Source organism: Leptosomus discolor, chromosome Z (assembly GCF_034619465.1).
Source record: "Leptosomus discolor isolate bLepDis1 chromosome Z, bLepDis1.hap2, whole genome shotgun sequence".
Lineage (NCBI taxonomy): Eukaryota > Metazoa > Chordata > Aves > Leptosomiformes > Leptosomidae > Leptosomus > Leptosomus discolor.
Window position 1 is genome coordinate 32791172 of NC_141419.1, and position 21953 is coordinate 32813124.

Here is a 21953-nt window from a genome sequence, read left to right on the forward strand (position 1 = left end):
GCCGCGCTGGAGCCGCCCGTCGGTGGGAGGGCGGCAGCCCCGGGAGGGCCCCGCGCTGGGGGGTTCTGGGGAGCTGCGGCCCCGCGGGAAGGACTCGCGTTGGGGCAGTTCCTGGAGGGCTGTCTGCCGGGAGAGGGACCCCGCGGTGGGGCAGGGGAGGGCTGCGAGGGCCCCTCTCCCTGAGGGGGAAGGAGCAGCGGAGACACCTTGTGCCGGCCGGACTGTGACCGCCATTCCCTGCCCCCTGCGCTGCTGGGGGGGAAGAGGGAGCAGAGCTGAGCCCGGGGAGACCGGAGGGGAGGGGGGGGAAGGTGTGTTGTATTTAAGACCTGGTTGTATCTCCCGTTATCCTTGATGGTGGCAGTTGTTTGTATTAAATGTGTGTTGTTATCCCTAAGTCAAGTTTGTCTTTTGCCCGTGACCATAACTGATGAGTGAGCCCTCCCTGTCCTTTGTCTCGACCCTCAAGCCCTTTTGGTTGCATTTTCTCCTCCCCATCCCTCAGGGGACAGGGTAGGGGTGAGCGAGCGGCTGTGGGGGGCTTTTGTTGCCAGCTGGGTGGGCTCAAACTATGACAGGGCCTCATTTTGGTCTTGCATCAAACAGCAAGAGTCTAGGACGAGCAAGGCAACATGAGCGGCTGTAGCCAAGGACCATGAAGAATTACACACTGAGATTGCCAGATGTCTCCTGAGAAACCTTGATCCATCTGCTTGACATCTCTTCACCTTCGGGTTGTACTGCCTCATCCCACTCCCCAAGACAACTGTCCCCAAAATATAAGGCCAAACTCAAGCTCACAGTGCAGCAGGGCAAACCCCTTTTTCTCACTAGTTTAACTCCACGATGCATTACAGATGTTGCAGATTGGATCTCCATTTCCTATTTTGTAAATTGGAATCAGCATCTGACTTTCAAATGCTGACCTTCCAAAAATCAGTGGAAGTGAGGAACTCCAATGTATCTGTAAATCTAGCTTCCATATTTCAAAGCAATGCAGAACTACCCACTGAGGTTGAAGACATGAAAGGGAAATAGTTTTGGCATCTACAAAACCACACAAATATGAGTGTCATGCTCTGGACTAAGCAGCAGTGATATAAAATGACTCAGTGCAGATTTATGGCAGAGATTGTGAGCACTGTCTGTGGCTCCAGCCTATCTGCAATGTACATACTGAATATGCATTCTCACACTTTGTAGAGACTAATACTGAAACTATAGTTTTGATCTATTTTAGTCTATGATGGAAACTCAGTACTTGTAATATTCAGTATGATTCTCTTATGCAATGCCAAGAAGAAAACCATAATGATAACACGATACACCCACTGGAATTCAGTTGCCTAAACACACATATGGTGGTGCCATTTTAGATACTTTCTGGTATCTCACTTAACCTCCACATGCTCCATCAGAAATGAAGGATATTCTGCTCGTTTATGACATACCTGCCAGCACTACACAAAAATCTCCATTTCTCTAGGCCAGCTCAAGTGGTAGCCATCTATATGCAAATGAGTCCTACCACAAAACTCATTCCCCGCTATGACTCTAGCTAATTAGCTTTAAAGATATTGGAATGAACATATGGGAAAGCTGCATTAGTTGACATTGTGAACTCTGATGATAATCCAATATTTACACAAAGTTTTATGTGAACCTAAATTTAACTGCTGTCACAAAAACGCATATTATAGGCATATTATAGCCAAGTAAAACCTGAAGCTGTACAGTCATGGTTCTCCTACATTTCCAAGTCCATTTTGGTGACTTCTCTGAAAGGTTTGTCCAGAATATGCAAACAAGCATAGAAATGAACAGTTTACTTACATTAATATGAATAGCATTAATCCTAAGTGTTCTAGATAGTCATTAAACACATCAATAACTTTTCTGCAGAAATGACTGGCACCAGCATCACTTTCTCTTAACCAGCACGATCATCTGAAGACCTTTTCCCAGGCTGCATTTAAAGGTTGATGTCAGGTAGGTAATAAGTGATTTGGGGAGGTGGGAGAAGCTAAAGCAGTGTAAAATCTCTGCAGTTTTTTATAATATGGTAAGATTGACTGGACTAAGAATACAGAAACAGGCATACTAAGTCAGACCAAAGGCCCATTTACACGAGTATCTTGCTCTTGGCAGTGGTTGGACATGGGCAGTCAGGGAAGAAGTATTGGAATGTGGCATATTTCTTCATTTTCCACAAATTCATAGAATCATAGAATCATTCAGGTTGGAAAAGATGCAAAAAAACATTGAATCCACCCGTAAATCTAACACTGTCAAGTCCACCACTAAATGATGGCACTAAGCGCCACATCTACATGGCTTTTACATCCAGGGATAGTCACTCCACCATTTCCCTGGGTAGCCTGTTCCAATGTTTGACTACTCTTTCAGTAAATAAATTTTCCTAATGTCCAGTCTAAACCTCCCCTGGTGCAACTTGAGGCCATTTCCTCTTGTCCTATCGCTTGTGACCTGGGAGAAGAGATCGACACCCCCCTTACTACAACGTCCTTTCAGGTAGTTGTGGAGAGTGATAAGGTCTCCCCTCAGTCTCCAAACTAAACAACCCCAGTTCCCTCAGCTGCTCTTCACAATACTTGTTCTCCAGACCATTCACCAGCCTCGTTGCCCTTCTCTGGACATGCTCCAGCACCTCAGTGGTCTTTCTTGCAGTGAGGGGTCCAAACCTGGACACAGTACTCGAGATGCAGCCTCACCAGTGCCAAGTACAGGGGAATGATCACCTCTCTGCTCCTGCTGATACAGGCCAGGATGCCATTGGCCTTCTTGGCCACCTGAGCACACTGCTGGCTCATGTTCAGCCAGCTGTCAATCAACACTCCCAGGTCCCTCTCTGCCTGGCAGCTCTCCATCAACTCCTCCCCAAACCTTAGCGCTGCAGCAGGGTTGTTGTGGCCAAAGTGCAGGACCTGGCTCTTGGCCTTGTTGAACCTCATAGCATTGGCCTCGACCCATTGATCGAGCCTGTCCAGATCCCTCTGCAAAGCCTTCCTACCCTTGCCCAGATCAACACACCTGCCCAACTTGGTGTCATCTCCAAACTTCCTGAGGGAGCACTCAATCCCCTCATCCAAATCATTGATAGAGAAACTGACTGGCCCCAGTACTGATCCCTGGGGAACACCAGCTTGTGACTGGCCGCTGTGGATTTGACTCCATTCACCACAACGCTTTGGGCTCGGCCACCCAGTTTTTTGCCCAGCAAAGAGTACACCTGCCCAAGCCATGAGCAGCCAGTTTCTCCAGGAGAATGCTGTGGAAACGGTGTCAAAGACTTTACTAAAGTCTAGGCAGATGACATCCACAGCCTCTCCCTCATCCACTAAGAGGGTCACCTTGTCATAGAAAGAGATCAGGTTAGTCAAGCAGCACCTGCCTTTTATACACTGGTGCTGACTGGGCCTGATCACCTGGTTGAACTGTATGTGCTGTGTGATGGCACTTAAGATGATCTGCTCCATAACCTTCCCCAGCACCAAGGTCAGGCTGATAGGCCTGTAGTTCCCCAGATCCTCCTTCTGGTCCTTCTTGTAGGTGGGCATCACATTTGCTAACCTCCAGTCAACTGGGACCTCCCCTGTTAGCCAGGACTGCTGGTAAATGATGGAAAAGTGGCTTGGTGAGCACTTCTGCCAGGTCCCTCAGTACCCTTGAGTGGATTCCATCCAGACTTGTGTGTGTCTAAGTGGTGTAGCAGGTCACTAACCATTCCCCTTTGGATTATGGTGGCTTCATTCTGTTCCCCGTCCCTGTCTTCCAGCTCAGGGGTCTGGGTACTGTGAGAACGACTGGTCTTCACTATTAAAGACTGAGGCAAAGAAGACATTAAGTACCTCAGCTTTTTCCTCATCCTTTGTCACATCCTTATATTTCCCTCTGCATCCAATAAAGGATGGAGATTCTCCTTAGCCCTCCTTTTGTTGGGAATGTGTTTAGAGAAACTTTTTTTTTTTCTTTTACTGTAGTACCAGATTAAGCACTAGTTGGGCTTTCGCCCTTCTAATCTTATCCCTGCATAACCTCATGACATCCTTGCAGTCCTCCTAAGTGGCCTGCCCTGTCTTCCAAAGGTCATAAACTCTTTTTTTCCTGAGTTCCAGCCAAAGCTCTCTGTTCAGACAGGTTGGTCTTCTTCCCTGCTGGCTTGTCTTCTGGCACATAGGGACAGCCTGTTCCTGCACCCTTAAGATTTCCTTCTTGAAGAATGTCCAGCCTTTCTGGACTCCTTTGCCCTTCAGGACTGCCTCTCAAGGGACTCTGAGATGGCTAGGGTGCTGAGTGCATTAGTACAGGGACATTTCAAACGTGCTCCAGTGTACTCAGCATATCATATTGCAGACTGAAGGACCCTGATAGCACACTGTCCCTCTAACACTGGCCTGCCACTCCAAGGCTTATCTTCAGTGAGCCTGATATTATTGCTTTCCCCCTTCAAATCTAGTTTAAATTTCTTTCAATGAGCCCTGCTAAGGCCTGCACAAAGATCCTTTTCCCTCTTTGAGACAGGTGTACCCCATCTGTCACCATCAGGCCTGGTTTAGTGTAGGCCAACCCATAATCAAAATCCCCAAAATTCTGCTGGTGACACCAGCTTGGAGCCAGTTACTGATCTGCTGGGTCTTCCTGTTTCTTCCCTCATCAACCTCTGCAACTGGAAGGATAGAGGAGAACACCACATGTGCTCCTGGTCCCTTTACCAGTCATTAAAGGTTTAGACATAATCTTCATTAGATCTTCATATATAATAGTCATTAATGTGTTTCTATGAAATTCTCATTAGCTGTCATAATTCTTTCAACTCTTTATTTATGGTATCCTCATTTTTTCTTGCTTGTGCTAGGGACTGTCTTTTTGTTACATGCACACGTGCACTGCTGAATATCATATGTATACTCATGCCTAGATTGGATGGATGTGGTACTCTAGCACATATTAATCAATAATGATAACCAAATTAATTATCTAATAGGAAAATGCTCCCTTTGCATATCCTACCAGCATTAACAAGGGACATCTTTAAACTACAAAAAACATAGTTATGATTCCCTATTTTCAAACGAGATTAGAAGTGTTGTTTTGCCCTGTGTTCTCTTTTATAAGTATGTAACATATTCTTTTCTATTAAACCAATCTATGTATATTCATAACCCTATTCTTGCTACTTCAATTCTTCTTCTACGTAACTCATTACAAACAATGAAAAAGCTACCAAATCTCTGGACGCTCCATCTTTCACAAGTTCTTCATCCAAGGAAATCTATCTAATACTTGTCTGTAATCCCACAGAAGAAATCTCTTAATGGTTTGCTCGTGAGTGGTTTGACAACTTTTCCCAATCTCCCAAGAAAATTTTTCCAAACAGAGGAAATGATGGTGTGTTTCACATTATATAAGCAATACAAACATATGGTGACATTTCATCAATAACTATTTTGTTTATAAACATCAGCTTACATTGAACTCCATCTGCCAAAGTCACAATATAGTCACTGCTTCTAGCAAACATCAGAAAATCATTGTCTCCATGGATGCTTATGCTTTTATTATCTTAGGAAAAACAGTTGCTTTTTTGGCACAATATCAAACTGCATTTTTATACTTTTTTTCCTGACAATAGGACAAAAAGGAATACAAGTACAATGAACCACCTCAAACTTTTCTGAAATATTGAATCTGCCACTATTTACCAATTAGTCTGTGTTGTAGAAGAGCTATAACATGTGAATTATAAATATTATATTCTAAGGATTGTTCTGTTAGCCCAGCTAAGCTGAAGAGCTGAGCTATAAATTCTCATGCTTGTACATTTCTTGTGCATTTTGACTTCTGATACCATTAACCAATACAGAATTAGCATTAGGACTCCAGAAAAAAGGAAACTGCAGACAGAACTATTTGCAGTTCAATTTGCTTATGCTAAAGTATAGATATTGTACCACCTATAAAAAGGATTTCTTTCTTTGCCTGATAGTGCTGCAAAACACTGATGAGGTTTTTTTTTCCTTTGGAGTGAATAGCTCTGTACAACTCCTCACAATGAGTGAAAAATTATGATGTCTCAAAATGTTACCTGTCTCAGAGGTAAGTACTGATTTTCAGAATTGAGACTGATTTTTCTTCTTTAGAATAGCAAAACTCATATTAATTTATTTCACTAGAAAGCAGAGGACCAAGGTGACTGGAGCCTTACAGTGAACAGCCTCAAGTCTCTGCTTTCTGTTTCTTCTCTGTAACTTGAATCACTCATTTATCTTCTCCTACCTCTCATTTGGAAAAAAAATGCATGAAAGGAGGTGAGATAGTAAGCTAGTACAGTAGTACACAATTTCTATGGAGTAAGTGAGACAGAAAACAACATTTTTCCTCATGAACTCTTGAGTAAAATTAAAGCAGGGAGTAAAATGAAATCCCTGAGCTTTCAGAATGCATTCTGTATGTGTGGATAATCTTCTTAGGGCAGCTAATTTGTATTAATCCTCTCTGCACAGTGAACTCACTGAAACAAGCTACCTTTTGACTGGAGCCTATGGGAAGGAGCAAGGCTCAGGTAGGTATTTGCTCCAGATTCTGCTGTTGCTGCTTGTGTCCTCTTGGACTCTTGCACAAATACCTGAAAGCACAGCTCCCTGAGCTAATAGGCATTTTTTTTATGCCCGTGTTACTGCCAGCACTCTGGGGAATTTGAAAAGAAATACTCAGAATAGTCAACACTGCAGTCAGCCCACCAGGAGAAGCAACAGCTATGGTGTGATGGATATACATCTGAAGAATGAGCCTCTGTCTTCACACCATTTTTCACAGTTTTCAAGTAAGACAAACTGGTGTACAGCATAAAAAAATGTGGAACAGGTAACTGAGTAGCCTTGGGAAAATAAAGATCAATCCCTTTTGATGGCAGAGTCATTCCTCATTAATTTACAAAGTGCTGTACTGGTAAACAAGATGCAGGCATTTACTTTAAACGGAGTGTGGCAACTGAAAAAACATTTGGGCTTTGGAAAATGTATTTTTAATGATCAACCAAACAAATACCAGAGATGCTGGAATATATAACGGCCTTACAACAAAGGCTGCTCTAATCTCCTCTAACCTCTGTCTATGAAATAGAAATGTTTAATACAGCCCAGAGTCATAGCCTGAGACAAAGAACACAACGCTACTCCATCCTGAACTGCAGCACACCATGCTGCTTCTCTTTGGTGGGGAAGGCAAAACATGCTTTACCTCACTGTTGCTCAGGCAAGTGGATTAGATCCAATAAAAACAATAACGTGTTTGTGGCATTTTCCTACAACATACAAGTTCCCATATATTTTAATGGAAAAGTTCTCTCTGACGTGGTTGGCATGTAAACATTTTCCAGTGAGGTTTCCATAGAAACAGGTAAAAGTGTGCGCATGTGTACATGTGCGTGTGTGTATGTGCGTGTGTGCGTGTGTGTGTGTAGGTGGGAGGAAAAGGTGTTATCTTCAGATTGGAAGCTATTTTTAGAAAAGCCACAGGTTAAAATGACTATGACTGAACACACTTAATCAAATGCTTGTTAAGAAGGTGGTGGCGGGGAGAGGAGACAATTGGACTTCTCAGAAGGATCATTTCTCTGAAGGGCACCCTATAAAACATTTAATGAGATAGTCAGCATCCTTTTAGTCTTCTTTCATTTTCTCATACGTGCTCAGTACCACTTTATGAAGTTTTATATAACAGTCTTCTCCTTTGTGGCAACCTGCTAAAGGTTAAGAGACAGAATGCCTTAAGTAGAACAAAATCCCTGAGGAAGATGAAATATCCAGCAGGAGGGAAGGCAATTTCTGACTGCAAATGAAGCAGGAACATCTTACAGACCATATGGTGGGAGGAGGTATTGTTCCCTGCTGTTCTGGTTGGGGGCTGGGAAGGATACCACAGCTGTCTGTCCTTCTCAGCTGAGGATCCTTGTTTAATAAAAATGCAGGAGATCTGCTGCTGCTTACAGTGGGAGTGGGATTATATGAGTCTTCCTGTCTGGGACAAACGTCTGGGATGCTGGGGACTTTTTCTGGAAAGTCTTTTTGAATTTCGGCAACCATCCTCAGGACAGAGTTGTTGCTCAAGGGCTTGGGCTAGCAAGAGGACAGCTGAGGTTCCTCGGAGGACATGGAGTAAGCAGAATAGAGTTAAGGGCCTGAGAAAAAGAGAAAAGCAAGACAGTGGAGTTTGGAAGAGACAAATGAAGAAATTAAAAGGAAAAAAAAAGGAAATCAAGTGAAATTCACCTAGTTTATGAAACCTTGTGAAAGTCATTAACTAAGTGTCCTCGACTCTGTCGTGTAGGGTTTCAGCTTTGTGCAATTGAAAAAGAAGGAAAGGAGGAGAGAATACCAGTCTGAAAAAATACAAAGATGACAAAAAAACCCTTGAAGGAACCAGGAAATGTATAAGGAAAACTAAATCATGGCATTTGGAGTATTACGCTTTTTTAAAAAGAAGTTTAATTTACAAATATATGAAAATCAAAATACAACATAAAAGATATTTTTCCCCCTTTTCTTGCAGTCTTAGCCTGAGACCTTCCTTTCACAATGCTCCTTTGCTCAATAGCATATTTTCAAAACAATAGGAGTTTTATAAGTAAGATAGAATTTTTTTCATATTCTCTTCGTACTAGTGGCACATATAACTTTTAATATACTTATTTTCAGGCAATTCTAACTCCAGTACAGAACTTTGTAGTACTGGAATGCTTGTGTCCAGGGATTTAGACTCTGGCACCATAATCCACACCAGCGAAAAGTAAGAAAACACACAAATATGACTATGTTTGTTTTGCAGGAGGGAAAAACTAGAAGACCATAGTGAAACTTGACAACGGAGGAGAAAAAATTAGATCCCTATGCACATCTTCTGTATCCTCACTGCAAACATGTTTTAGGAATACCTGATGACCTGCTATGTGAGTACACCCATTTCCCAGCCCACAGTTTTCAGGACAAGATCCTCTCCCCCAAAGCCATATTTGCAGCTTGGTTTCTCAAGTCAGACAGTACCTCCAATTTTCTCGGTTCTAAAGGATCATCACTGGGAAATGGAGGCAGTAATGGTACATTTCCTTAAGATATTTTCTAAACAGCATTTATGGATTACAAAACCATATCTTTGGACATATAGAAGTGCAAAATTGGAGAGAAGCAATTTTATACTGCTTTTCCAAATTCTGACACTACAGAACTTCCTTTTGCATTAGTGTAATGAAAAATCAACAAAAGTTCAAGCCACCAGACTGAATTCTGCTCATGGAACAGAAGCAAATCATGTCTCAGTGTAAAACAGAGAATACTTGTTCACAAAAAAATAAAAATTCAACAGCATTTGTAGGTCAAGAATGAGCTGTAATGAGTTTGTTCTTGTTGCTTAGCTTTAATAAGCGAGTTTTTGAAAGAGAAAAAGAAACTATTGATGAGGACTGGCTGGCATACTATCCTGTGCCTTTAGTATTACTTCCCTAAACAAAGCTGCCCTGATACCATTGTTTTTGAGGATATACTATTTCCTAGGGGTAAGTAGTGTCCGCATAAAGTTTGGAAAAGCTAGAAAGAAGGCTTGGCAGGGCAATGACCGATTTCCCTTCCTCAAATTCTAATCTTCATCAAAGAAAAAGGTCACATGAATGCTTGTGTGTTTGATTCTTTTGTTGCCTATGTTTCTACAAATCAGGAGTAATCCTATTAGCATCAATGAAGTCAATATACAAAGCAGAAGGAAACTGAATAGCCCAGTGTTAGTTTCCAAGTGATGCCACAGCTTGGGAAGGTGTATTATAAAGCTGTGCACAAAAAGCTAGGCAACGTTGAGGAAGGGTCCCTGTACAGTATAGAGTAGACAGAGAATCTCACAGCGAAGTAGGGTCCTAAGTATCACAGAAACCTAGTTATATGTTAAATGGATGAGTAGACCATTTTTGCTGCAACTTTTCAAAAAATTCCAATATATACTTTTAAATCACAAAATTTAGCCTGGAGAAGAGAAAGCTGAGGAGAGACCTTACCACTTTCTACAACTGCCTGAAAGGAAGTTGTAGCGAGGTGGAGGTCAGTCTCTTCTCCCTAGTAACAAGTGATAGATCAAAGGGAAATGGCCTTAAGCTGCACCAGGAGAGGTTTGGGCTGGATATTAGGAAGGATTTCTTTACTGAAAGGGTTGTCAGGCATTGAAGAGCCTGCCCAGGGAGGTGGTGGAGTCACCATCCTTGGAGGTGTTTAAGAGATGGGTAGGTGTTGTACTTAGGGACATGGTTTAGTGGTGTTGGTAGAGCCAGGACAAAGGTTGGACTTGATGATCTTGAAGGTCTCTTCCAACTGAAACCGTTCTATGATTTTATGATTCTATAATTCTATATCAATAACTGAAGCAGCCTGAGCTTAGAAAGGCCAGTGGGGAGGAACCCAGCATGGGCCATCTCAAAATGTTACTAGGCAATTACTATTCTTTATTGTGACAGCGGGCACCTAAAATCCTTTCTTTCAGATTAATGGAGATAAATCTGCAGAATCACTCCTCCCCCAGTTACAAGCCTCCCTGCTTGCTCATCTTGTCATTTGTGTAAGGTTCAGTAATGTGTCCCACCTCTGATACAGCACAACAGTTTTTCAGAATGTCCTAAAACTTGCTGAAATTAAAAGTTCCAAACCCTGCCTCACTGAAAGTTTTAAATGTCTGAAAGAAGATAAGAGGAAGACATTGCTGAGTAATGTACTCTTGCAATAATTTTCCTTCCTTACCCTGCAGTTGCTTGAAATTGAAACCATTGTCCTGAATGATGAGGCTGCTTGACCTTGCAGATTTCTGAACAAGCTTAGAAACTGCTTCTTTACAATGAAAAATGACAGCGTATGGACATTGCTGTAAAATGTGATTGCTTAAGACTGCTTTTCCTTCATTGTTTTCACTGAACAATCTCAGCAGAAAAAAATCTTACAAAGCAAGACCAGTTTCCCTCTTGAGCTACTGAATTCTGTTACAGTCTATTAGAGTTTTCATACATCCGACAGACTAATTTACGTACACCATAACAGGTTACACCATGCTGTCATCCCTTATTGAACTTTGAGAATAGAAGTCTAAAAGCCACTCTGCTTTGGATTTCTTTTTTTTTCTGAAGTTAAAAAATAGTCCAATGACATATTTCACTGCAGCGGTGAGGTCAGACTCTCAGAACAGGATCCAAATGGATCTGAAAATAGATCTTTCCTTACATTAAAATGTTGAGTGTTGAGGTGCGGTGCTGAGATTTTGTATTACATAGATTTTACTCATTTACCTAAGAGTGATGCTTTGTCAGGCTGACAAGGATCTTTAAGTAGCATGTCAATTTGAACAACTTAGATTAAAAGATAAGGTAATATAATGTTCTACTATGCTCTCCTTTCCATGGGAGACTCATTATCATTACTGGTAATTCAGGATATCAAAAACTACCCATCTCTTTTAGATTCTTGATTCTGATTCTCAATTCTTACTCCTAGAGACCAACATTATCTGCAAACAGTGAAGAATTAAAGCTATCTGCCAATATTTGGTGCACAAACACACCAGTTGGCCAGAATCCTCTTCTCATTTCTCCACCTCCAGCTGTGTAAAGCAAACAGAATCTTTTCCCAAAGACTCAGTCTACTGACATCACAGTGTTATTTTCCTACTCTTGCAGAAAAAAATTGCATAACCTCTCCCTGTTACAATTATGTTTCAGTATAAATTACGCTCCTTGTGAGGGATAATTGTATTCAGGAAGCAGCCAACAGATGTAAACACACTCCATTACCTGCATGCCACTTCTAGTTTTTCCTGTGGCTTGCAGAACCTTTCAAGAAAAGAATTTCACCTACCGTGACCTTGCTCAGATCATGAAGAAGGCAAGATGATCTCTGACTTGGACAAACAATTTTGTTAAATGATAAATAAAAAAAAGCAATTAAAATATCAAAACCTAAACCTGGGATGATTCAAAACAAAACATGGCAATTGCCTTTTTTACATGATTTTGCTGTAGGTAAATGCAACACAGCTCATCCCATTTTTAATAAGGTGAAGCTCATGTTATGGTATAGACCACTGTTCACCCATCTCCTGCAGTACCTTTCTTGCATCACTACAGCCTAAGCAGAAGGCTAAGAAGTAAACTGTACAAACAAAACCATTATAAAATCTTCTGTGTCAAGGATTATTTTTAACAAGACTTTCTCTCTCTATGCAGGTTTTGCTGCAGTGTAAATGAGCAGTGCCAAAGTTCAGCAAAATCAATTCACCAGCGTTTTTCCACTTGTTTGACTACTTGGGATGCAGGTTGTACTAATTTACTTTTAAAAAATTAAAAGACATTAAAAAAGGGCCTGGCAGGACCAAATTTTACAGTCAGCTACTCTTGAGAATTACAACTGATTTAAGAAAGAAGCTAGCTCAACTGTATAAGTATTTCAGCAGCCATCATGCAAGTTAGACACAGTTGTGCAGTTTACTATTATTTACAAAAAGTGTATGTTAAAATAAATACATTTAAGTGTTTAATTACTTCTTTTGCAGATTTTAAGCATATGCAATAAGAGTCATAGAAATACTAGTATACTATACCTCATTCAGCTTAATTTGTTATTTGTCTCAAGATAACAGAAGGCAGGATTGAGAAGTTTGTATATAGGTCTTCTTTTATAACTACTTTTAACTATCCCATGAAGCAACATGACAGGCACAAAATGACAGGCTACCCTTTTAAGTGAACAGATTTTGTGCAATGTGACGATAATCAGACAAGCAATTTCCATTAGCTATATTTAGGGCTGTAAACATCGATAAGTAAAAATACATTTCCTAAAAGAATACATTCCAGACTATCATCTTACCTTACAGTGAAGGGCAGGGGCACGAGAGAAGATATTTTCTTTACGGCAAACCATACATTGGATTCAGTTGTAAATGAAGATTAAATATATTGTAGACAGTTCATATTAACAGCTATTAAGATGTATACTTTCAGTGAAAAGCACAATCAAGCATGCAATATATTTTCCAATATAAAAATAAAAAGAAGAAGAATAAAGACATTAACCTCTTCTTCAACGTTATGGGCAATTCCATTCTGCACTGGTCCTGAATCACTCGGCGGTGTTACTGCAACTTCCACTTTTGCACTTTTTTCTGTGGCATCATCCATAAATAAGAGTGGGAAAACAACAGAATGGAATATTAAGTAACAAATGTATTAGTGAAACTGCTGTCATATATTCAGTCTGTGTAAATAATCAAATACTGAAGGTGGACCAACATCTGTTTTCCATTTGACCAGTACACATTTTGAATAAAATTCTTCTAAATGGTGAGCCCGCATTTGAAGAAACTATTCTACTGGTACTTACATCTTGCAGGAATTTACATTCTTTGTAACATTCAGTGCTCTTTGTTTATGCTAAACTCACTGAGCCTAATACTTCAGCTAAAAAGTGATATGTAGCATTCTCCCCAGACATTAAGGAATGCAATGTGTTGCATTTACAGGTGAGGGGATATATTCAACAAGTTATAACTTTTATAACACACTAACCCCTGCAGTTAGTAAAGTTACTTCCACACTGTATCATGCTCTTTCTCATGCAAACATGTGGGAATGGATTGTCTAATAACATCCAATAACAGAGGATGATCTTTAAAACAGAATCTTGTAGTCCTTGTGCTAAACTTTTACAGGAAATAAAGGGATAAAATTGGGCCTTTGGTTTCTGATGCCAGATTTATTCAAATTTATTCTTACTTTGATTATCTTGGAATTCTCTAAACTGTATTTATCTCTTTAAGTATGTACTAGATAAAAATGTCAATGGCCCCAACTCCCTTGGACAAAATAATTATGGGGAATAGCAATATGAAATGTCTAACTCAAGTTCAACATGCCTTATGGTATGGTCTTGTGCACAGAAGTAAATACAGCTGTCTAGTTACATTACTGCTATCCTGACATTCTTCTAAATTAAAAATCTGAGATCACAGCCACAGCAGACTGCCAGACTATCTGTAATTATATCAGCACATGTATGTGTTGTCTGTTAACCCCACAGCCAGCATTATAGTTTATTAACAGGCTGTCCCATCCAACTGCTTGGTTCAGGAAGCAAATAGTATCTAAACAAGGCAGAAATAGTGTCAGCTAATAAAATGATTCAGCTTTTACCAGACACACTTGAATCTGGTTTTCTAATGCAGAGAACATGTTGAGGTAAAGCAGAGGAAACAGGACACAGTACAGATTTTCTTTTAGTATACAAACTTTTGAACTAAAATACCTTAATGGAAACTTAATGGAAAACCATAGTAAGCTAATTTTGCACAATTACCATAGATGGGCCTAAATGACTATTAGAAAGTAGTAGATAGACAAATCCAATCTTAAACATGAAGGTTGCTTCTTTTTGTGACAAGAGTCATACCACATTAAACACATGTTCTCCTAGAGCAGCCCAATAAATTAATTAGATTTTCACGTATAAATTGCAAGTAAGTTTTGTCTATTTCTGTTACGTCAACAGATATCCAAAATCAGCATTGCTTTTTTCTTTTCAACCCTGCCAGGAGGCTTTCTAAATGCCTTTACTGACTTTCTCTTCTTGCACTTAACCCTTGTCCTGTCCATAAGTTTCATACCCTTTTGTACAGGAAATCAAAATATTTTCACTAAGATAGCATAAATAAGTAAACAAAGAAATTAATCCCTAAGGATTTTCAAGCAAAATAAAACAGTGAAAAAGTTCCTCAGGAACAAGTGATAAATGTGTACTGCTGCACTCACCATGATTAGCAGCTCCATTCTGCCTTTCACTGTCTTCCACCTGGCACTTCTTTTTGGCAATCTTATGCAGAATTGAGGCCCTTTCCTTGAACTTTCCTAAAAGAAAGCATTGCCATTAGGAAAATGTAGCCATTTTGAGAAGTAAAGTTTCTTTGCCATAGCTTAGGCTCCATAAATCAGTGCTGATAATTCACTTCCATCCCTCCTCAAACAGCAGACATGTAATTAAAGACTATCTGATGTTTTTCCTTTTTAGTAGAAATAAAAATTTATTTTTTTTTTTCTATTCTGAGAATGCAGCAACAAAATGAACAAGAAATTGAAAACAAAAGCTATTATTTTTCTTCAGAAGCAGTCAGTAAAGTTCCACCTATAAAAGTGCTGGTGTAGGATTTCAGCCTAAACAGAAGATCAATACAGATGAACAAAGATATTATAAACAAACACAAACAGTTTCATATCTCAATTAGTACTACAGTGACACAGAATTTCAGATGAACCCATATATTGCATCATGGTGCCTGTGGTCAACTTTGTCACTTTGCACTCAGCTATGTGCCTCTGCCTGCTACAGATACTTCAGAAGGGGAAGAAGCAATTTCCAGAATACATGACTTCCATTCCAGCTTCTCAAAGGTAAGTTTTCTTCTCTACCTGCCAGGTGTTTTTCGTCTCTCATGAGGTTAACAATGCAGCTCATCATCTAGACTGTCTCTAGGGCAATTCATCCTGTCCTGAGAGAGGTCCCAGGTCCTGTCACTCTTTATTGACCACTGAGTCCAAATGGCACATTCAAATCAGGCAATGTCAAAGATAGCAATTATTAAGTGAAATTAATTTAATCCTTCCTCTACATCAGTTGATCTTTCTATGTAAGGACTCTGGACAGCTTATGACAGTCTATGTTGTGTAGAAAGATGATGTGTCTGCCTTTCTTTATTATTATCCCCATTAATACCACTTTAACTGTTTTTTAATCTTTTTTAGCAGTGTAACTGGTGGCTATAGTACAATACACTTCTAATTAAGGACACTATTACCATACAGGGCCCATGACTGTTTTAATTCTTCATCTCCAGTTAAAATAATCCATTGATATCTGTTGGTGTCCCTGCAGCAAAAACAGCACAGGCTTAAGACCAAAAGATGTTTCAATGGAATTACATAATTGATTAACAGTGGCAAGGAACAGTGAGAAGTCATGAACGTACTCAGCTAGCTGGATAAGAGTCACTGTTTCCAAGCTAAAAGAAAAGACACACAAGAATAAATCATTAGTCAAGAAAGAAATCCTCTCTTCCCTTCTCACAAATGGAAGCTTCAAACCCCTGTACCAACACTTCTGCATGAGAAGAAGCATGTGCACAGTCCACAACTAGCAGCTATTGTTTGCTGGGAAGTTGAATTAATTTGTCAACAGTAAGTCACTTGGAAATAATAAAAATACCACAAAGATTTAATAAGCAGTACGGTCCTTTCAGCAGGCCCTATCTTTTCACAAACACATCATGCTACAAAAAAATAATTAGCCATTCATAATATATTGCAAAGATTATCTTTTTTGGTACATGGTACCTAGAGTAAAATCGCCTGCAGAAGAGTATTAAAGCACAGAACACAATCATAAATAGCAAGCCATCTGAATATTTCAGTGCACAGCATCAGTGGCAGAGATTTCAGTTAGAAGGGGAAGAAGAAACAAAGACTTAAAGAAAGAAAAAGAGAGAGAGAAAGGGAATTGCTTGGGATATCAGATATGAGAAAGAAAAAACAGAGGAAAATATGCAAATCCTATTTCCAAATATTTTAAGCTAAAATGCTAAGAGTCAAGTCTGTTCCTAACTTCTTTTGAAACAGTAGGGGCATTTAAAAAGTGTGTATCCAGAAGCATGTGAAGATACTGAAAGATGCCTGCATAATTTTCATACAACATGTATGTCAGTTTGTTAAAGGATTGCTTTAGATTTCAGACTCCAACTCAGCTTCGTATGTTTGAGAACTTGGCTTGTTATGCCCCAAATACACAAATATTTGGGGGTTCCTTTGTGCATGTGTATTTTATATTTGCCCCATATACACATTTGCAAGCGATGCAAATGATAGAACAGAGACATTTTCTGAGAATTAACTGTGGAACCATCCATATATCCACCTACTCCAGAATAGTGTAAGACCTTTCTATTTAAGGTTCAATTAAAAAAGTTAAATTGAAGTGATGCAGAATTCTGTAAGGATACTCTTGTCTTTTGTTTGAGGTTGTGTGAAATTGTTTAGGTTTTTTTAATAGAGAAACTTGAGCCATTATTGAACTGAAAAGAAAATGTCTCCACAGAGATTCACACTGTTTTAGATTGGCTTAATTGAAGTTGTCTTCAATTTTTTTCACATTTCTGAAAAGTCTCCTCCCACCTTTAGGAATAATTTCCTACATTGAGTTTTAACATTGTAAAGTTACACCAATTCATTCAGGAGACTGTTCCACAGTTATAAGTCACTGTCATGGAAATTAACCTCAACATTTGAAATGGAAACTGTATTTTGGTTTATTTTCATTTCTCAGTACATGCATGGTTCAGCTTACACTGTTTTTCATCATTACCTTGCATTTGATTCACTCATTGCAGGTAAGAAACAGTATGAGGAAAGACATAATATTGACTATCAAGAGCATGAAACTGAGGAAAGCAGCAGCACTAGCCTGCATGAAGACAGTGAGATGTAAAAGGACAGCAGAGCTATTCCTCCTCCCTCCCTTTCCCTCCCATTCTCATTCCTTCAAACCTAATCAAAACTTCTTCAGTGAAGGGGAAGCACAGAGCCACCAAGAAAAAGGACCAGCTCAGGATATTTCTAAGTCATTGAAATTTACAGAAAGCCCCAAAGGTTTCATCTTAGGCACTGACCTTAACTCATGCCTTTTTTCTCATCTTTAGGTGGGGTTACTAAAATGATCCATAGGAATTTTATGCTACTGTTCTTATTTCCAAGACGAGGTAGAAGTTCATGTTTCCTCTTTAACAGTCCTATGTACTATGGGTTTGACTACCTAAGAGTAACTTTCATGCCATCTGGTACCATGAGAATTTAGGTGAATGAAAATGCTTGATTCCACAGATCCAAAATAAGATAGATTGTTCCACAAGATTCTTAATTAATCTACATTCGCTGAACTCAAACAGATTTTGCAGCTCATTTTAGTTTACAAAGGATGGCATAGAAGGAACAGGAGATCAAGGCCAGGTGATTAGCAAAGAAGGCAGCTTAAAACTAAATTGGTTTTACTTGAATTTATGCAAACAAATCAGTATTGTATAATACAGGTATGCCTTGATCTGCATGAGTAATTCCAGTTAGCATCAGTTGGCAGAGATTCTCCTGATCAAGGATATATTAAAAAGCCAATCCTTTGACTACAATCTAAATTTCAGACTACAGATTCCCTGGGTCAGAAAAGCCTTTGATTTGATAGGAAAATAGTTCAGAAATTCACTCATTAAAAATTTCATGACTCTACCATTTGTCTAGCTTCCAGTCTCTGATCAAATGCAAATTACTACATCTATGCAGCTATAGTCAAGCTTTCATGAGTCTGAAGATGTCAGATCTGTTGCTGTTGAGCAGTCGAAACTGTACCTACCATGGACCTGCTCATGGCCAGTTGTGGAACACAACTAGTGGGTCACAACTGATCAATTCCAGAAATCCACTTCACGTGCTTTTACCTTTATATCGCACCAGATGAAAGTATATGCAGTTTTGACATGTTGTAGGCTGTTGGTGGAAGGTACTTGACAGCACAAGATTACTGTGGGGCTCTCTTCCCATCTGGTAGTGTATATTTTCTCTCCCAGTTGGGCCTGATTAATCTGCAATTAATTTAAAGTCACTTTCAGACCAAAGAGGAGCAAACAAAACAATAGAGATTGTTTCCAAGATGATCATTGGAGCACAATGTCCCTCTGGCCATTAGACTATATCTAACTGTGTATTGTGACCTAACCGTTACTTTTTGTCTCTGATTGTTCTGATGCAGCTAGAAGAACAGATGTGCCTGTGCTTCTTCACTGGAGGATTGAATGATTTGCACCTATGTCTACGCAGGGTTTGAGGACCTGGAGATAAGTACGTGCTACGTTGGAAAAAAATCCATAGATTTGCAACTGGGTTTACATGTTCCTGTGACTAACTTTCTGTACAGAATGTATAAAAAGCTCAGTCAAAAAAGGAAGTGAAGGAGGAAAATGGATAATGCAAGTAAGTGTGATATATAGTTACGTGATTATACTTCTGAAAATCCAAACAGAAAGTCCAAAATATAGCACACTTTGATCTAAATACAGCTTTTGGGATATACTATTCATTACTTGCTTTGTGAAAGACATGTGAAAACGATGATGTCAGTTATATTTGAGAAGGTAAACTGTATCTTAGAGTGTTAATACTCCTAAAGACAAAAAACATCCCTTCTTATTTTTGCTACTGGAAGACTTTTGATACTGGATTTTTGCTATTGTTACAGTATGGTCCTGGATTATTTATTCATGAGGAGTGCTTCCTGAGATCATGTTGAATATTAACAGCATTTAGTCAGCATAGGCACAATATTAATATTGTATGTATCATACTTGCATGGGTATTTTCCCACAAATAGCTACATTTACTGTCAATAGAGTATTTATGAATATCAGAAGGCTACTAATGTAGTGACTACTTTTGAAATGGTAGATTTAATATTTCATATGAAAAATGAAAACCTTAACACGCCCAACTCTGAGTCTACAATGAGAAATGACCTTTCTCAGTTTGTAATGAAGACTGAGAGAGACACACTGCAAAAGTTTTAGCTCTGGTAGCTGTATGTGAATGGCCTAGGTTAACAACTCATTTCAGGTGCTTTAAAGCTGAATTTAAACAACATAGTCACCACTGTTTGCCTGGTAAAATCTCCTCTCAGACATTTTTTCTTATATCGGTGCCACCCCTGTGAATCAGATGCTGAATCTGGGCAATGGAGGGCAGAGTGACAAGACTGCCTTAAGAGCTCACACCTGCTACAGAAAAAACCCAGCATCTTTCAACATCAGGCACAAAGGTGGAAGGAACCATCTCCTACAGCTAGCCCCAGAATAGCAGGGTTATATTTCAGTATCAACAGCAGATATAGAAAATGGGAAATAGTCAGAAGTTATAACTTCCCCTCACCCACCCTAGGGAAATGATCATAAGTAAGTCATATAATGAAGGTTTTCTTAAAATCTTTTTAACTTCAAGATTCATCTAAACTAGAAAATAACTGTGTTTTTAAAAGCAGAGAATTAAGTTATTTGCCTTATATTCCAAGCATTAAACATAAGTAGGAATAGGCAGCTAACTTTTCTACAGGCCTCAAGCTTATCTCCATTCTCTTACTGAAGTGAACATTCATGAAATCATCTGTCTGGCATTATAATCAGAGCGCTAGACAAGAGGCTTTGATCCTACAGACAAACAGGTCTAAGCTCAGGGAAACTTCCAAATTATAGAAATGCTGACCACACTAGGACTGAAAGCATGTGCTGAAAATTTAGTACACAGTTAACTGCTTTCCTGAATTAGTATAATAAACTGCAATGCTTTTGAATCAGCAGAAAAATTTCCCGAGATTTCACTGAGCCCTGATTCAAGCCCTAATCACTTCATTCTTGTTTTGTTAGAATCTGCATTTTAAATTGCATAATTTTTGCATTGCGATTAAGCGTACAATTAATACTCCAGGAATAGTCATGCCTAGTTTTTAAAGTTTATTCATTACTTTTGAATAAGACTGTAAACTGAAGTCACTTAATAATTGTTCTCAAACTGAGTGATTTGAACATCCATAAATTAATTCATCTTGAATGTACTGTAAAACATGGCATAAAATAAGCACCTACAATCTATGTTACACTGTGCCGTATAATTTGCGAGTGTGGTTTTGCATGTATGTTGTTTAGTAAAAGCATTCCATTGTATTTCCTATAATTTGCCTGTAAGAAGGCAGGGGAAGAGCTGTTCACAAGGATTTGTAGTGATTGGACAAGGGGTAATGGTTTTAAGCTAGAAAAGGGTAGATTTAGGTTGGACATTAGGAAAAAGTTCTTTAATATGAGGGTGGTGGATCACTGGCACAGGTTGCCCAGAGAGGCAGTGGAAGCCCCATCCCTGGAGACATTGAAGGTCAGGCTTGATGGGGCTCTGAGCAACGTGACCTAGTTAGAGATGTCCCTGCTTAATGTAAGGGGGTTGGACTAGGTGACCTTTAGAGGTCCCTTCCAACCCAATACATTCCCTGATTCTATGATTTCCTTACCTGAAATAGCAAAACTGAGATGCTGAAAACAAAAACCAACCTGAAAAAAAGAGCCATAACTGATCCTGCCGACAATGAAGACATGCAAAAAGGAGTTATTCAAAAATGGAGAAACTGAAAATAGGACTAAGAAAACTGAAGGAAAAAGTAAACACATAAAAGGCGCTTAAAGGGCTTCAAGAAAAGCTGATACAAACAATTCTAAAATATTTCTTACCTTCTTCAGTCATTGTGTCATAATATTTTAGGTTTCCATATGATCCAAGCTCTACAACATCACAGTAAAAGACACAAAGATAAGGAACCAGCAGACATTCAAGAAATGTACACGTTTTTGCATGTGCTTCATAAATTCGAACACTGATTATGCAAAAAATGCTGCAGGACAGCAAAACAGAGATTCAGAAATGGCTGTGCCTTCCCCCCAGAAGTTTCACAAGTCACTGCCTTTAGAAAAGTAACTTGCTAAAGTGAGATGTAGGATAAGCACTGAAATCTGAAATTCAGCCTTTTCAAGGTCATTGCCAATTTGGTGCCTCTCCGTTTGGGAAAACATAATAAACCTTGACAGTACCTAATCAGCAGAAGCTTTGGAAACTAAGCTCTTTTAACATTCCCCAGGTCAGACATTCAAATACCTACGCATTCAAATTAAACAAAATATCTCAAACTATATAATCTAAGGAAGTGTTCATAATGCCATTGCACAAACATTGTTGATACCAGTGCTGATGGTGACTTGCTTTAGAGGGGTTACTTAATTTAACCACTCTCGTATCA

The 21953-nt window shown here is 39.4% G+C and overlaps 1 protein-coding gene across 2 annotated transcripts in view; it reads right to left on the minus strand.

Annotated features, from left to right (window-relative positions):
- The window catches only part of SLC24A2 (solute carrier family 24 member 2), a 116946-nt gene that overhangs the window by 13743 nt on the left and 81250 nt on the right, over positions 1 to 21953 (minus strand). For both annotated transcript variants that reach the window (XM_086479383.1, XM_086479382.1), the window contains 3 exons: positions 21391 to 21441; positions 14846 to 14941; positions 13115 to 13203 (listed from right to left, as the gene is read on the minus strand). In XM_086479383.1, coding sequence (XP_086335509.1) covers positions 13115 to 13203; positions 14846 to 14941; positions 21391 to 21441 — 236 coding nt within the window. The remainder of the gene's footprint in view (positions 1 to 13114; positions 13204 to 14845; positions 14942 to 21390; positions 21442 to 21953) is intronic.